This window comes from Danio rerio, chromosome 2 (assembly GCF_049306965.1).
Source record: "Danio rerio strain Tuebingen ecotype United States chromosome 2, GRCz12tu, whole genome shotgun sequence".
Classification (NCBI taxonomy): domain Eukaryota; kingdom Metazoa; phylum Chordata; class Actinopteri; order Cypriniformes; family Danionidae; genus Danio; species Danio rerio.
Genome location: NC_133177.1, coordinates 18,359,157 through 18,377,406, shown reverse-complemented (window position 1 = coordinate 18,377,406; position 18,250 = coordinate 18,359,157). Strand labels below are relative to the sequence as shown.

General features: G+C 38.0%; 1 protein-coding gene across 5 annotated transcripts in view; it reads left to right on the top strand.

Annotated features, from left to right (window-relative positions):
* Window positions 1-17,533, top strand: part of vav3b (vav 3 guanine nucleotide exchange factor b) — a 168,140-nt gene extending 150,607 nt beyond the window's left edge. For 2 of the 5 annotated variants that reach the window (XM_073918264.1, XM_073918256.1), the window contains 3 exons: window positions 7,119-7,199; window positions 9,188-9,336; window positions 15,939-17,533. In XM_073918264.1, the coding sequence (XP_073774365.1) occupies window positions 7,119-7,199; window positions 9,188-9,336; window positions 15,939-15,980 (272 nt within the window). In that variant the 3' untranslated portion in view covers window positions 15,981-17,533. The remainder of the gene's footprint in view (window positions 1-7,118; window positions 7,200-9,187; window positions 9,337-15,938) is intronic. The other 3 variants (XM_073918267.1, XM_021480557.3, NM_001126393.1) reach the window with 3 other exon arrangements.
* The last annotated feature ends 717 nt before the right edge of the window (window positions 17,534-18,250 follow it).

The following is an 18,250-nucleotide window of genomic DNA, read 5'->3' as shown; positions in this document are numbered from 1 at the left end:
CTTCCCAACGTACTGTCGTATTTCCCTAGAATTATCTAGATGCTCACGACTTCCCAAAGAATATATCTAAATCCGTAAAACTTCTGTTGAAGTGGGATAAGTTAGGGCCAGGGACACGTTGGAGGACCGCGCCTCCCATGATGTGGGTGCGTCACGCTTGTTTGACTATCCCCTCATCGGGGGCGTTGGTAAGGTGCAGTCATTATGGCGTTTTCCATAGTTCTCCCATACGTTGATTTTCCAAGATCAAATCCACTATATGGTACTGAAGTTCTCCAACCGAAGGGGAACGTTTGAGGTTACAGAGGTAACCCTTCGTTTCCCGAGGAGGGGAACGGAAGTGCTATACTCCGTCGCCATAATGACTGTCCCTTAGCTGTTTGAAAGTCTCTTCAGCTTAAAAGGATGGCGTTTGCTCGCTCCAGGTGTGCTTATATGCTGGGATAATTGGCAATGAAGCACACCTGCGCAAGCTTACGCTGCCAATTCATTGCATTCATTGGCCCGTTCAATACTCTTTCAGACAAGTGGCTTCTGAACCAAATCCTCCCATACATGGATTTTCCAAGATCAAATCCACTGTATAGCACTTCCGTTCCCCTCCTCGGGGAATAAAGGGTTGCTTCTGTAACCTCAAACGTTTACTGTGTCAGTATAACTAGCCTATATAATGTTGAATATAATGCAAGGAAAAGAGAAATTTGCCCACTGGCCTCTGTCCAACATGGCCTCCTAACCATCCCTACTTCATAATTGGCTTCATCACTCTGTCTCCTCTCCACTAATCAGCGAGTGTGTGGTGTGCGGTCTGGCAAAAAAATGGCTGCCGTCGCGTCATCCGGGTGGATGCTGCACACTGATTGTGGATGAGGAGATTCTCCCTTATGTGTAGAGCGATTTGAGTGCCCAGAAAAGCGCTATATAAATGTAAGGAATTATCATTTAACTGTGAATTAACAAACAGGACATATTGAAAGTCTGTTCAAATCCACCATAATGACTATACACAACTTTGCATTTTAACTAACAGTTAAACTACACATAGGCCTATTGTTATTATTATTGTTTTACCATATGTTTGAGAATTAACAATAATAATAGCCTACCAATATTAACCTTTATTTTACATCTACAGAATCGTGAGAAAATCGTGATCTTGATTTTAAGCAAAAAAAAATTTAAAAATGTGATTCACATTTTAGCCAGAATCATGCAGCCCTAGTGGTCAAGGCTGGTCTGTGCAGCTATAATGTTGGCCTAACTGGTGAATCAGCATAGACATGCTGTTCTTAAGTAAAATGGATAAGTACAAAAGTTTTTAAAACTTTAAAGGATTAGTCCACTTCCAGAACTCCCCCAGTAACACTTTCCTTAAAGAGTATGTTCATAAAACTGCCATAACACCTTTATAATCATGATATGACTTGTTAACATGTCATTTGTTGCATGGTACTTTTCATTAATGGTCCTTCACCCAGTTGCGCTATTTTAAATGCAAAGACAACATTGTTTAAGACAACTTGACAAAACCAATATTATCATAACCTGTTTTTGTCTTTGATAGGTTGTGTTGTATTGTAATGTCAAGTTTTTATGGCAGTTACAGCTGGCTTAAAATTGTAACATAAGAGAGACAATGCGGACCAGGTAAATTGCAAGTAGAAAGGATTTATTAACAATAACATAATTAACAAATGATAATTAAAGCAAACAATGTCAGTATAAATGGAAGTCAGTGGAGAATAGCGTATGCATGGTAGTGAACTGAGCACATGATCCAAAATAAAATAATCAAAAATGATAATGAAGGTCTATTGGGCTACTTACTGTATAGACAATGTGATGACCCACACACAAATCATGAATCAGGCTCTGCAAATTGCAAAACACAACCAAAACTACTACAGTAGGTCCAGCACAGGACCCAACATTGCTATTGTCAAATAACAAATAAAGTGCTAATTAGACCTATGGGTCAAAATGTGTAACTGGTAAGCAGGATGTCAGGAGCTTGAAATATCGTACTGAATATAGATGTGTTTGTATGTGTGTGTGTGTGTGTGTGTGTGTGTGTGTGTGTGTGTGTGTGTGTGTGTGAGCACTGTAAAAAGCGATTAGTTACTTTACTTTAAAGTGCACCTATTTTGCCCCTTTTTCAAGATTTAAGAGAAGTCTTTTGTGTCTCCAGAATGTGTCTGTAAATGTTCAGCTCAAAACATCCATCAGATTATTTATTATACCTGTTAGAACATTAGAATTCTCTGCTTTGAACACAGTGTAGCTGTTTTTGTTGCCTGTGTCTTTAATGCTGGTTCTCCCCGCCCACTGTTCCCACGTGCCTCGGCTACGTCCAATAAACAGCACAGTGACAGACATGAAGGAAGCAGATCTCACGTAGCGTTTGTGAGAAATACTACAGTAAGAACTTTACCAATGATTATTTGATGTATTTGTTGTGGAGATAATGAGTCGATGAGAACGATGACTCATACACAATGTTGTTACAAAGTTCACACACACACACACACACACACACACACACACACACACACACACAGATACAGCGCGCACATTAAACTTTGCACTGTTTTTGCACGCTAATGTGACAGGATACAAAATAATATCCACTGCTGTATTGATATCCGTAATGGTAATGTGCAAATAAACCTAATAACAAAATAATAAAACTGGGAATGAATCATCCTCTTTTATAATTGTACTGACATGCAGCTATGGTGATAAAGTAAAAATGGTAAAATCGCTGCAATTCATTACAAACATGCACTGTTTTTTAAAACGTTTAAACTTGTAAAACTCATTCCTGATCGCATTTGATGGTGATTGATGATCACAGAGAGCTCAACAGATCTTTTAATCTCTGTTGCTTTGCGCACGTCTTGTCGATATGATTATACACATTATTACAGAGACATTTTTAGATGCAGCTGTCAATCAATTCGGTGGGCGTGGAAACCGCACTCCTACTTCACGTTGTGGTAGTGGGGTGGGGGGGGGGGGGGGGGGGGGGATTTGGATCCTATTTTAACATCAGGAAATTTAAAAAAGAGACTTATCGTCGTTATATTACCCCAATATGACTGTGGACACATTGTACCTACACGCAGTTCTGTCCAAACAGCTTTAAAAAGTAAGCATGCCATTTAAAAAGTAAGCATGGTGTCTGCGGGGTCTTCAAATGTATTTAAAGTTGATAAATCAATGTAAGGCCCTTAAAAGTATTAAAAAGTCTTATGCTATTTTGCAAAGTATTACATTATATCATTTTTGATTATGCAATGTATGGTTGTATGCTAAAGTTTGCCTGAATTAAATCTGCTAATATCAGGGCGCTGTGCAGTTTATGAAATCAATGAAACCCTGCTAGATTTGACATCATGCTGCTTTGTTTACTGCAGTTACCAAGGCAAAACCATTATTTTTGCAGCTCTGTAGGCTGTAGATTTTCATTCAGTATATGAATAATGTTTTATTTTTGGATTTCTTACATTAATATTTAGTAAATATACTGTGAGTTAAAATCTCGCTAGTGTTTCTGTTTGAAACCTAAAGTGGTTATAAGGTCTTAAAATGTATCGAAAGAATTGAATATAGAGTCTTAAAAAAGTTCTTAAATTGTGTTAAATTTCACACTCTGAATTCTGTATATACTCTAAAGAGTAAACCCTTTGCCTTAAAGGCAACAAGCGGATTAAAAAGTCAGTAAACCCATTGACTTTATCTGGGTAATTATGCACATAGTTTGTTTACTTAATAATTATAAAGCAATGTTTTTTTGGGGGAGGGGGTTTAAGTAAAGTCAACTAATCGCATTTTGCAATGTGTAAATGGCCATGTTTTGCAAGATTTTGTCATATGGCACTTTATATAGTGATATCCATAAATGACTATGACTACTATATGTGAAATCCAAGTATGAACTTATATGACATATAAATGATTTGCATATAGTGTCATGTATCACATTTGTGATGCTACAAATAGTTGAGACCATTTTGAAAGCAATAGGGGATTGATCCGATTCTAACAAAATGCCCACAGCAAAGTATCCAGTGAGGATGGAGCCTGGATTCACACGTGTTGCTTTCATGGTGAATGAAAGTATGCCTTTACTCCAGCTCTCATTGCCCAAGATGGCTGCTCAAAGAGAGCGACAGATGCTGTGAAGCGAGCCGTACGCACTCGGCACCTGGCAGCAGGAAAATGGCTGTTTGTGTCTGGCTCTGCAAGCACTGCTGCAGGCGACGCAGCGAGAGAGAGAGAGAAAGGACTCGGCTAAACAAGACGCCAGCCCTGCGCTCAAGTAGCACCGGCAATCTCCCTGACACGACATGACAGTGTGCTTTGAGTTACAGGAAAAAGCCATGATGGATGCTAAGCTCCCCCTCACCTGTAGGGACTTGGTTGCTTTTCTCTCTAGCAACTAAGAGAAAAAACAAAACAGAATTCACTCCCTGCTCTGAGAAATGAAAGGGCAAGTAGTGGAGACACGGAAAGTTAGCTTTACATGTCACATAAAAAAGGCTTAGCGAATAAGAAAGGCTCTGTTGATGGAAAGACCGGGATAGTGGGGATTGTGAATTGGGGATTTTCGCTGTTCTGTTTGTTTGTTTTTTTTTTCCTCAGCATCCTCAGCTTGTTAGAAGTGTTTACGCTCAACTGCCACTCTCAGTGATGCATCCTTTCACAAACCTCAGCAGAAAATCCGGGCCCTCGATGCATCCTGGGACATCGCTGATGCGCCTCAAACCAAAAACACGTACAAATTCGTCGACAGATCAGTCAGCGTGTGGGCGCCGAAACGTCTGCAGGCGTCGAGTGCTTTGTAAACACATTCAGCACACAGCCAGATAGGCTTGTGTTTGATAAGCTAATGCAAGGAAAGTTATTTACAGGATATCTCATCAATTTATAGAGATCGAACATGATAATTCGCACGATTTCTGCAGGTCTTTTGAGATTGACAGCATCACAGGGAAAAAAAAATGGTTGGCTCATCGACTGCTGGGTTACGTCCCCCCCCCAACCCCCCATAGGAGATGCAAAACAGGCAGGCAAACATATTGTGGATTTGACGTTTGCTAGTTTACATATTAGAAAGTCCTGGATGCTCAGATGGGTGTTCAGATGGTAACAGGACTCGCGTTCTGTATGAGCGCCATCACAGCTGTGTCAGTGACAGGGCCAACATCACACAAGATCTTGGCTAAGGCTATTTAAACATGTTTAAAAATGAAACCTAAACTTGACTTTTTTGATTATTTATTTAATTTGTTTTACTTACTGTATAATTTAATTTTTAATAGCCACATTGAGGAATTAGTGGAAGTCCTCCTTACAGTTCAAGCAACCAAGTGTTTGGAATTTGCTCACCTTTATGCCATTTTGAGTTTATTTCTTCTATTGAAGTGATTTTGGAAACTTTTTTTAGCCAAAATATTAAAATGTCATTAGACTCCAAAATAATTAACCACATATAATTGTAATTAAACATTGAGAATAATAATACATTAAGGTTATTCTTTATTTTAGTTTAATACAGTAATGTTTCTCTTTATTTTTTATACTGTTTATTTTTTTCTTTTACACACACACACACACACACACACACACACACACACACACATATATAAATATATTCTGCCTGACAAAAGTCTTGTTGTCGATCCCAGTTGTAAGAGCAACAAATCTTTGCTTAGCCAAGAGTCTTGTCACTTAACAGAAATAATGTACAGTATAGACTTTTTTTGGGGCTGCTGCATGGAGGGCGCCATAGCAACCAGCATTTACCGGTAGAATGGTTCAAACTTCTGTTTACAGCGTTTACAACTGGTAAATTGCGCTCCAAAAACGGGTTTCAATAGTGTTCTTAATGGATTATGGAGTGTTTTTGTGACACATCTTAGAAAGGTGTATGTTAAAGCCGTTATAATCTGTCAGAAGGGGTTCAAGCGCAAGAGAAAAACATCCTCCTAGTTCACATGTCTGCCGTCATAAATACTGTGTGTGTGTTTCCCCGGCCTGTCAACTGTTAGCTAAGCGGCTCTTCAATACACACACACATACACACACACACACACACACAATACTTCACTGAGAGTTGTCATTACTGGCATTAAACTTAACAGGTATGTAAGTCATGCAATTTATCTTGTAATGACTTAGAATTTTGTAAGTCATCTATACATTTCTGCAGTGACTCAAAAAAATTATTAATAAAGTTATCTGGAATGGCAAAGAAAGCGTTCTTGGTCTCCCAGACTTCATTAAGATTCTTTGGATACATCTCCAATGCCTCCTTCTTTATGATACCCCAGACATGCTCGATAATGTCTGGTGACTGGGCTAGCCAGTCCTGGAGCACCTTGACCTTCTTTGCCTTTAGAAACTTTGATTTGAAGGCTGAAGTTCGAGACGGAGCACTATCCTGCTGAAGAATTTGCCCTCTTCTGTGGTTTGTAATGTAATGGGCAGCACAAATGTCTTTTATACCTCAGGTTGTTGATGTTGCCATCCACTCTGCAGACCTCTTGCGCGTTCCCATACTAAATGTAATCTCAAACCATGATTTTTCCTTTACCAATAATGACTGATTTCTGTCAGTATCTTGGGTCCATGTGGGTTCCAGTAGGTCTTCTGCAGTATTCGTGATTATTGTGATGCAGTTAAACTGATGATTCATCTGAAATATTCACCTTCTGCCACTTTTCCAAATGATCAACTAGAAGACAAGTTATTATTTCTTGCTCTTGCAACTGGGATTGATGAGAAGACTTTTGTCAGGCAGTGTATATTAACAAACAAACAAACAAAAAAAAACTACAACATATTTCATACCCTTTCTTAACACTTAGTTGTTTCCCATTTACAATATGCTAAAATAAAAAATTATAAATATTTAAAATTATATTAATAAAAAATATATGTTCTCATGTGAATACCTCAAGTCTGGTGTATTTCAAAGCAAGCGTTCGTTTGTGCAGTGCTTTGAGTTCTCTCTGTCAGCTTGTTTGTGTTTGTTCTGTTGAAAATGTCTCGGTTAAGATCTCTGGGTTTTTGTGTTCTTATTTTCTTCACTCTGCCTCGGCTTGGATCCTAAGCTCCAGTGCTGTGTGGGCTTTCCGTTTTGAGTCCCACCAGCTACAATTTTGTTCCTCCCTCCCCCTCACCCTTCTGGTCAGGTACAGCCATCAGCCTCCTGTCTTCTTCATTTCCCCCTGTAGTCTGTCCTCTGTGCGTTTGCTTCAGCTCTGGCTCTGTGCACGCCCTGATTTCGCAGAGTTGCACATGTTCCTGGATTAACATATTTTGGTTGATCCTGGATAAATAATCCCTACACTTTAAACTTAAGTCTACCTGTAAGTTGGGGATGCACAATATTATCTGAATATTTCATAAATTGGCTGATAATTGTTTAAAATGTAAACATCAGCCTAATGTGGAAAATGATGCCAATATGCCTTGCAGATAAGATGATGTGTTGATTATGAGCCTACACTGTTATCGATATTTGTAAATTACACAGTATTTAACTGTAATATTGAATTCAGAAGTGTAGAGCTATTCACAATATTTATTGTCACAAAGAAGCTTTACTAAAGGTGCACATTATTGCAATACTGTCAAATTCAGTAAAATTAAGTTTATTAGTTACCATATCATTTTTCAGGCAGTGTATTAACTTTATTAATTACTAATTACTAGTAACCAATAGCAGTTAAAAGTTATTATATATAAACATAGCTAACCTGCAGTTATATGAATTTAATGTATAGGACAGTTTTGCTGCATTGTGAAATGATATAAATATGACATTTTGCAAAAAAAATATACAATATTGTAAATACATTTCTTGGAGAAAATATTCATGTAGAATCTACAGTAAGTTACTAGCAAACTGCTAGCAGTAAGTTACTGTAGATCCTTTAGGAAACTGTTACAGTAACAGTGTACAGTAACTTACTAGTCTGTAAGGAGAGCTGCAAACAAGATCAAGCCAGCAATCTGCCCATTTATATTTTTCATGGATGGTGATTTAGAGTCGTTTACCTGTTTTTAAGCCAGTTAAGCTTAATAAATTAACATGTGTAATGTCATGTTGACGCGTTATCAAATTTGACGTTCTTTTGTATGTAAAAAGGATCTTGTCTTTTCAGCAACCCTAAAATTACCATATCGTCTGAGTATTTAGGAATACAATTCTGTGAGTGCCTGCTTGAGCACTCATTAGTGTATAAAGTAAACAGAAGTGAGGAGCTCACACAAGCCTGAGGGACACCAGAACTACTATATTTAACTTGGGACAAACTGTTATTTACCTTTACTGCCTGAGTTCGGTTTGTTAAAAAGAAGTAGTACCATTCAATAATTGATGAATTTACCTGTGGGCTTTGCTTACGCAAGACTTCACAAAACGCTATCAGCCGTTAGTAAACCATTCAAAAATTGCCTCTCTCAACGCAAAAAGCGCATTCACTGTTATCGGCTCCTTATGCAGCCAAATTTGAAAAATATATAAATAATAATATTTTTTTCATTATTAAACTGATTTATTAAACTCATTAATCTGTATACAATGCACCCCTTTACTTAACCGTTAATCTGTTATAATGAGCATTATAATCCCTAATTCATCTGTATCATAAAAAGGCACATCTGATTTGATGTAGTGTTCAAAATATAGAAATGAATATCCCTTTTGGCCAAAATTTGTTTACAAAATTGTTTATCAAAAATGGGCAAAAATCCAATATTGTGCATCTCTACTAGAAGTTATTCCTTAAAGTGGGAAATGATGGTGATTAACATTAGCTATTCATAGATTGACGAAGGTTGTAGAAGCACCCAATCCTGATTGATAATAAACTATACATTTCTCCTTCCCATCTTATTGGAGGATTAGCGGAAACGTAAATCCAGTAACACGTTGCACTTGGTTCTGCCTCTTTTTGTATTGTTCGTTATGTGACAAAGTGGGGTCTGTATCCAGATTTTGTGTGTAACGATGTATGATGCAACACCATTTGTACCCTGTGTTTGCTCCAAATCATCTTGTTCCACAGTGACTTATTTTGTCCTACTTAGCATGTCTCGTGAAACATTTGTGTCTCTCCTTCGCTGTCCTTTATCTAACCACTAGTTTTGTGTCTTCAATCCCCTTCTCTGTCAGTTTTGACCCCAAGAGTGCTTGGTATTGCGCTGGCGCGATATGACTTCAGCTCGAGGGACACCCGTGAACTCTCACTGCAGGTGGGCGACCTGGTGAAGATCTATATCAAGTGTACCAATGGATGGTGGAAGGGTGAAGTCAATGGCCGGGTGAGAAAAAAAAAAACATTCTTACACATTTTAAAACTAAAAATACTTGCTTTTTCTGTGAACTGGCAGATCATTGAAGCAAACTCATAAACTTCAATGGTTGCACTAAAGGCAACTGCTAGGCACACCGTAACAGCAGTAACAGTTTAAAAGATTGATGTTGGTAAGATTAAATTATCATTAAAATGTAATCCATGTATTAAATTTTAGTTCAGTTTCAATTTATGTGATGAATCAAAAGTGACAAAGGCGTTTACAATGTTTAATAATAAAATATAATATAATATGAGATATAATATATGTCACAGTGGGTAGCACGATTGCCTCACTGCAAGAATGTCACTGGTTCAAGCCTTGTCTTGGTCAGTTGGCATTTCTGTGTGGAAGGCATCGGCTGTTTAAAACACATGCTGGATAAGTTGGCAGCTCATTCCACTGTGGCGACCTCAGATTAATAAAGGGACTAAGCCGAAAAGAAAATGAATGAATGATAATATATTCATTCATTTTCAACGGCTTTTCCGGGGCTGGGTCACAGAGGCAGCCAACTTAGGAGAAAACTCCAGACTTCCCTCTCCCCAAACACTTCCTCCAGCTCCTCTGAGGGGATCCCGAGGCATTCCCAGGCCAGCCGAGAGGCATACTGTAGTCGCTACAACGTATCCTGGCTTCTCTCAATGTGGAGGACCTGCGGCTCTACTCCAAGCTCCTCCCGGGTGACCGAGCTCCTCACCCTATCTATAAGGGTGCACCCTGCCACCCTGCGAAGGAAACAAATTTTTTCTGTTAAATCCAAGATCTTGTCCTTTGTCATAGGTGAGACTAGGAACATAGATTGACCAGTAAATCGATCCACCTGTCAATCTCACGCTCCATACCTCCCTCACTCGTGAATATAATAAGGGATAAGAACCTGGAGATGGCAAACCTTTTTCCGGTGGAGCACAATGGCCTCAGACTGCTGATTCTCATCCCAGCCACGTCACACTCAGCAGCAAACCACCCAGTGCATGCTGAACGTCCATGTTTGATGAAGCCAACAGAACAACATCAGCTGCAAATAACAGAGATGAGATACTGTGGTCCCCGAACCGGACCCCCTTCAGCCCAAGGCTGCGCTTTGAAATTCTTTCGGAATTAGTGAAAAAGGACAGCCCTGCTGGAATTCAACATGCACTGAAAACTGTCTGCTCATACAGGGATGAGACAGCCCTTAACAGATCGCTGCTGACCCCATACTCCCAGAGCACCCTCCACATTATGCAATAAGTGACTTGTATCCTTCAAGTCCATAAAACACATGTGGACTGGTAGGAAATACTCCAATGAGCCCTAAAGCACCCTGGTGAGGGTAAAGAGCTGGTCCAGTGGACCACGGCCTGGACAAAAATCGCATTGTTTCTCCTGAATCTTAGGTTCAAACATAGGCTGGATCTTTCTCTTCAGTACCCTGACACACACTTTCCCAGGGACGCTGAGGAGTGTGATACCCCCTCTAGTTGGAGCACACCATCCAGCCCCCCTTCTTAAAAATAAGAACCACCACCCCAGTTGCCCAGTCTAGAGGTACTGTCCTAGACCTCCATGCCATATTGTAGAGACATGTCGGACAAGGCAGCCCCACAATATCCAGAGACCTAAGATACACATGGTAAATCTCATCCACCCCCGCTGCTTTGCCACTGTGGAGCTTGTAAACTACCTCAGTCTTAAATTTCAAAAACTAAATTTTAGGCCATAAAAAGTCTTAAATTCACTGAAATATTGTGCTTTTGGTCTTTAATCATTTTAAACATGTCTTAATTTTGCTTTGTCCAAGCTATACTCAATTAGACCACCCACCATTTAATCGCCAATAAAACTTTATTTTTTTAATATACTTTTTTTTATTGCAAAGCAATACTATTTACAACAGCTGTTAAACATGTTTACAGCAAATTGAACAAATTAAAGTTCTCAATTGTGAAAACTAAAAACAACTAAAAACGTGATTTCTAATGATAATACCAGGCCATTAGAAAAAAGTTTTAACCGTGTATAAGTCTAAAATTTAATTCTTTATGGTCTTAAAAGGGTCTTAAAAAGTCTTAAATTTGACTTGATGAAACCTGCAGAAACCCTGATTACATTATGATAAAAATGTATCCCTGCTCAGAAAATACTTTATTCTTGGTTTGGATTCAAGCAAATGACTTAGCATTATAGATATATGACAGTGTGATTGACATTTAAGATTAAAATTAGAGCTTAGGTCAGAATATTTCATCAATATATCTAATCCTGAGTCACATATCTTTCCTCCAGCCTTATTAGAGTCACTTTTCTTCATTTCATATGCTCAACTTTGTTTAAAAAGAGAGATGATTAACTGGAGGTGATGACAGAAGATGACAGAATGACTCTTAATGATTCTTCTGCATGTCAGTTTCAGATCTGAATCTCAAGAGATTTCAAACTAATCATAATGAAAAAGAGATATGCTCGCTTAAGCCCAAAGTACACAAGTTTATAACATGCATGTAAGCATGTGCAAGTCAAAGTCTGCAAGAACCAGTGGCGTTGCGAGGGGGGGGGGCTTTGGGGGCTTAAGCCCCTGATGTATTGTCAAAAGCCCCTGATCTTTAGCAATATGTTGCACTTAAATAAAAATATGGTGTATAACTTTTATTTTGTTATCTAAGTACTGAAAATTACTGTGTATATCACGCACATTTTACCTAACGCAGTGTTTGCATCGGGTCAGCTGTTCAGCAGTACCTGTATCTACCGGCAGGTGGAAGTGGCACTGTTGTCACATGATGTTTAAAAAAATTCCGCCACTGCACTACATTTATTCATTATTTTGAAGAGCTGAAGCTGATGAGGTAATAATGCAACTCTTTCGCAAAACTGAATAGTTCTAACTACTGATGAAGCTTAACATTTGTTTCCACAGTATAAAATGTGTGTAGTTTTGGTGAAATAAAATAACTGTAATCGATAAAATGTGCATCATATCAATGCACACATGCAAATTAGTCAGAAAAACGTAAATTGTTCTAGCTTTCTGGATATGATATAGATATCTAGGCATATTTATCTAGATATGATATAGCCAGTCACATCTGTCAGTTAGCAGGGGATTATAAATCGACTTTCTTATGAAAATACCTGAGATTGCTGGAAGAAGACAGTTGAATTATTAGCCCCCCTGTTTATTTTTTCCCCTAATTTCTGTTTAATGCAGAGCAGATTTTTCTCAACACATTTTTTAAATATAATAGTTTTAATAGCTCATCTCTAATTACTGATTTATTTTATCTTTGCCATGATGACAGTAAATAATATTTGACTAGACATTTTTTCAAGACACTTCTATACAGCTTAAAGTGACATTTAAAGGCTTTAAAGGCAGGTTAGGGTAATTAGGCAAGTTATTGTATAGCGATAGTTTGTTCTGTAGACTATCAGAAAAAATTTAGCTTAAAGGGGCTAATAATTTTGATCCTAAAAGGGTTTTTTAAAAATGTAAAATTGCTTTTATTCTAGCTGAAATAAAACAATTAAGAATTTCTTTAAAAGAAAAAAATATTATCAGACATACAGTGGAAATTTCCTTGCTCTGTTAAACATCATTTGGGAAATATTTAAAAAAGAAAATAAAATTCAAAGGGGAATAATAATTCTGACTTCAACTGTATAAACACTTATTATCGCAGTCGTGTAAATGATCAGTTAAAGCCTTTTTATGTTTATTCAGATCTTATTTTCATTCAACTACAGCAATAGCTGGATTCCTGCATCCATATTAAGGATTTCCTGGAATGTTCTAATTTTGTGAGGCATATATGGAATTTCTGCTCAATGAATGAATGAAACAAGCATTACATGCATTTAAAGTGATACAATGCTCACATCACCTTATTTTCAGGAAAACTGAAAAAAATCTCCCTCTAAAGAGATTTGAAGTAAACACATTTCTAGCATATAAATCTTTATTTTTATTTTTGTACTATTTTTGATAAAATTGTTATTATGTCAAAAACAGTAGCCTATTGAATACCAATATTTTGCAAGGTATTGAATTTAGAAATTCCAGTATCTTGACAACACTACACCTCGGTTAATGACTCTGTCCAACTGAACATGTTTGTAGCTTTGTATCACATTTAATAACAACTCACACTATACTCTTCGGGGCTAAGCCCCTTATCCCTTTCGACCCTAGCAACGCCCCTGGCAAGAACATAATCGCCCGATGTCTCAAAAACGTACGCATGACAATTTTTTTTTTGTACGCTAAAAACTTGTTAGAGCAAAGTCAAATAATATATAGTAAAAAAAAAAAAGATTTTTCAAAAAAGTTATTTTAATAAGTTAATCAGGTTTCAATTTTTTTTTTTAAGTTCTGAAAAGTTTAACTATATTTTTGTAAGTTTGATTGAAATAAGCTGAGATAACTAAAAGAGTTAAAGGTGCAGTAGGTGATCTTCCACAATGCTAACAGCTAAGCATAAATCTCTGAATCACAGTCCCTCCCCTGCCGTCCAGAGCCATGCCTCCTGAAACAGGAGCATGCGCACCTTAAAAGTGACAGCAAAAGTATCCTCTCTCATGTGTTAAAAGCAACTAGTGCTTGTCCTGCGGTGTGCAGGAATTACACTCATTACTAAGCCAAACTGGCATGCTATTTTAGATCGAATATTCAGAGTAGCATGGTAAACAATATAGGGAGGGACTAGGCGGAATAGCTGTATTTACTTGTGTTTTGTTGTTAAACTAATTAAAATCTACAATATCGATGCTGTGAAAGGTCCCTTATGAAACTGTAAATAGTTTTAAAACAGAACATTACCTGTCTCAGAGAAATCCTTCTGCCATAGTGTCATTCTTTCTCCAGCGTGCAAAGGTAACTCCAATATTGATTCAGGTTTTTGATTCAGCATGTTTTGGCCAATCGCGCCTATGCACAAACAGCGGTCGTCTGAGCAGCGTACAAATGGCTGCGCAGTTGTTCAAATCTGCATTTGCTGAAAGACAGTTTGAGATACTTATCGGAATTGTGAGAGATGTCAGCCTGACTATATTTAATTGGATCAACATTTTTTTAGTTTTATGCTAACCCAAAATATAAATAGACACATGAATATATTTAGATCATTTACTTTAATCATTAATATTGGAATTTAAAGAGACTTTCAACCAGCACAACAACAAGTGTTTTTGAAGACAATCACCTACTGCCCCTTTAATTAGATTTAAAAAATGTAAAAACAGCCAGAAAATGTTTACAGTTTATGTTTTTTTTTTCTTGCAACACTGCAATCACCTGCCGATGGCCATAACCGTCTATTAACCACTGTTTTTTTTTCTAAATTATTAAGCAATGTAGAAGCAAAGGAAATTCGTTGAAATATATTTTTTTAATTTACACATTTGACATTTGACTTTATTAATAAGTTATTTGAGTCATTGCAGAGATGTATGGATGCAGTCCTCCAAGCTCATAGGAGTCATACACAATATTCATTCTTTTTCCACTGCACCACGACTTTATATTCTTTACTGTACATTATTTTTGTTAAGTGACTAGACTTTTGTCTAAGCAAAGTCAGACCTTACTGCCTAAATTGAATAATTAAAAATTAAGACATGACATTTTATTTTGGTAAAATAAGCGTAATCTAGAGGACTTTGCCTTTCATTTAAGCCACTTCTGATAACAAGTGATCAACTAGTTGTCAAGTTATTATTTGTTGTTCCTAAGGGTGCTTTCACACCTACACTTTTGTTTCGGAACGTATCTTGTTTGCCCAGTTAGCGCGGTTCGTTTGGCATATGTGAACTGGGCAGTCGCGCTCTGTTCAGCGCCAAAGTAATTGCTCCGAGACCGCCTGAGTGAGGTGGTCTCAGCTCGATTGAAACGAACCCTGGAGCAGATCAATTGCAGTGAGAAAGCGATCCGATCCGAGCGCGGTTAAATCACAGTGTTTTATGGATATGTGGGCATACGGCTATATGAAGAGGGAATTATGAGTAGGGCGGGAAGTTTTGCAAATCTCCTTATGCCCCCAAATGAGTGATGATCTCCCGCTAATCTCGCGTCTCCCTCCCGGTCCTCAAATGGGCATCGTCGCGCACCCTTCTCACCCCTCCCCACCGCATCTCTCCTCAGACACATCACGTGCGCGCACCTTGTCAATCACCACCAAACCACCACCTCTCCTGACAGCTGAGCGGGACTCTGCAAAATAAACCCTGACACTCTGACCAATGTAAGGAGAGTTTACTCACACGTGACTTATTTTAGCTCATTTGGTCCGATTAGAAACTTTGCAGTGTGAAAGCGAACCTCACTAAGAGCAAAGAGCAACAATGTAACAATTGTAATCTCTGTTTCGAAACAACTGAATCGATTCACAGGTGTTAAAGCACCCTAAAACTTGGATAGGCATCAAGACTTTTAGTCGGTAGTGTAGTATAATAACCTCTAGTAATCTATGTCTTGAACTTTTCCACATTTTAACAGGCTCATGTGGAAATACAACAGGAACAAAACTGACTGTTCTTAGAACCAGTTGGCACTATAGTGTTTTATATTACAGATATGTTTTATATTACAGGTTGGCTGGTTTCCTTCAACATATGTGGAAGAGGAGGAGTGAACGGCGCAGGAATTCATCCTCTAAACTGTGACCACAATGAACCAGAAGTCGGCTTTGGACAAGAATGGTATTAGCGACCATTGAACTCTTATATGAGCGAAGCCCCACAAACACCACAATTATCAGGCTCCTCTAATGGGATGTGATGGACTGCGGTTGATACCTGCAGCGTGACGCATCTGAGGTCTGTTTAATTAGTTATGAATGTCCCTCGCTGCTCCACATTCGCTCCAGACGTCTCTTTCTCTCACTCTCTCTCACCCTGTCACCTCCTGAAATCTTCACACAGGGCCCGGGGCCTCCCTCTCTCCACCTGTTTAAAATTTAAACTCCATTTCTGTGCGAAGCCGGACCTCCCACAAACTCAGCAGTGGCATGCAGAGAGAAAAGCCCTGAGCTGGCCGTTTTTTTCTCCCCCTTCACTAGGCGACCTTTACACGGTGCTTTCAGCTCACCTTGTGCTATAATTGATGATTTCATTGGACCGTCTGACTCGACAGAGTTTGGCTGGGGTGAGATGGAGTGCTGTGCTGTCACGAAACCTTCCTCCTCTTCACAAATTCTTAGTACTAATTTTGAATTACATGAGACATATTTTTAATAAAACAAGCAAAAAGTTTGTCATTGTCATACAAATTGCATTATTCAGGAACTGCAATTCATAAAAAGTTTAGTCCACGGGCCTGATTTATAAAAAACCCTCCTGAAAGTAAAAGTACAGTAGAATAATTATTTGTTTATTATTTTAATTATTGCACTTATAATAATTTTAAGTGGTTGAATTAAGGTCAGTATTTACAATAAGTTAAATATGTTTACTTAGAGTTTACTTAACAGCTGTACACTTGAATCTCCCATCAAGTTTGTTTTTTTATAGATCACAACTTTTATGTGGAAAAAAGTTGTGAACCACCCCTATTTTTGTTGCATATGCCAAGTTCATAAGTGAGAACCCAGATTATATTTGAATGTATAACAATTAATCATTTCTTGAGTAACTTGCAAAATAAGACAAACTAAAAAATATTGTCAGATTATCTCATTTGGAGATTGCTGAACTCCAGCTTACTTTTTACTTAGTAGAATATCAGATTGTTTGCCAGATCACAAATTTTAAGTATTGCACCAGGCAAAAAACACATGTTTTTAACATAAAGGCTCTGATTGTGGGATTTAAAGGGCACCTATTTTACCTTTTTAGCCTCCAGAATCTGCTCTTTTTTGTGTCTGAATCATAGACTGTAAAATATGGACGTAGTATCCTTGATGTCATCCATAGGTTTGTGAAGAACCCAAAAGAAGCTACAAGTTGGCGTGGCCAACTGTCGCCATTTTGTTTGCACTTCATCTAAATGAACCAGGAATACCAAATAAGGGCAAAGAGGCGGAGCTACAGACTGCTATCATTTTGCTTAGACGGGCTTTACTATCAGAAAAGCGCTTACTTCGTTACCTGCGACACGTTTGTGTTCTGACCCCATGCGCTTGGTTGTACACTATATCAATAAAGTGTTGTCTTTTAAAAACACTGTTGCAATAAATTGGGCCACCAAACGTTGTTCTTATGAGGTCTTCTACAGGAGGAAAATGCAAACTACATGTCTGTTTTAGTAAATGCAAGACTATTTATGAAATCCAAGCACAACATTTTATGACAACGCAGCAGATGACTGTTCTAGAGCCTACAGCTAATCAATATGTCAGATTCTGGAGTGCATTACAGGTCTAAAGATAAAATATAAATGATCTTAAATAAAACAAATACATTTATAGATATAGTATATAAGTATATCATTTCACTCACCTGGGAAATGGTTTGTGAGCACAATTAAGTGCACATAGCATGCCATATCATTTGATAATTGTAGGAAATCATTTCAAAAGGCAAGTAATTGTGTAAAGCCACATAAAAGAACACAAAAATACGATGTATATGCGAGCTCAGCAGCTAATCAGCCGGAATCAGTTGAGGTGAAGTGACGGAGACCAACTAGACCTAGCTGTCACTCAAGTGACCACGCCCTTAATTATGCAGACTTAATAAAACCTAATATAAAGGAAATGGATGAGGTATAATAGTTGTCATGAAGGGTAATATTAGCTATATGAACCAAAATTGTTCTTTGTGCCAGACTATAAACACCTTTTCTGCTGTAAAGTTGACCATATTAACAGTGAGCTCAATAGAAATTTGCTCTATTGTGGAGCCAGGACTAGAGAAATTGCGATGAATTGCAGTTTCAGTTACTTTTGAGGGAGAGCAGGAGGTT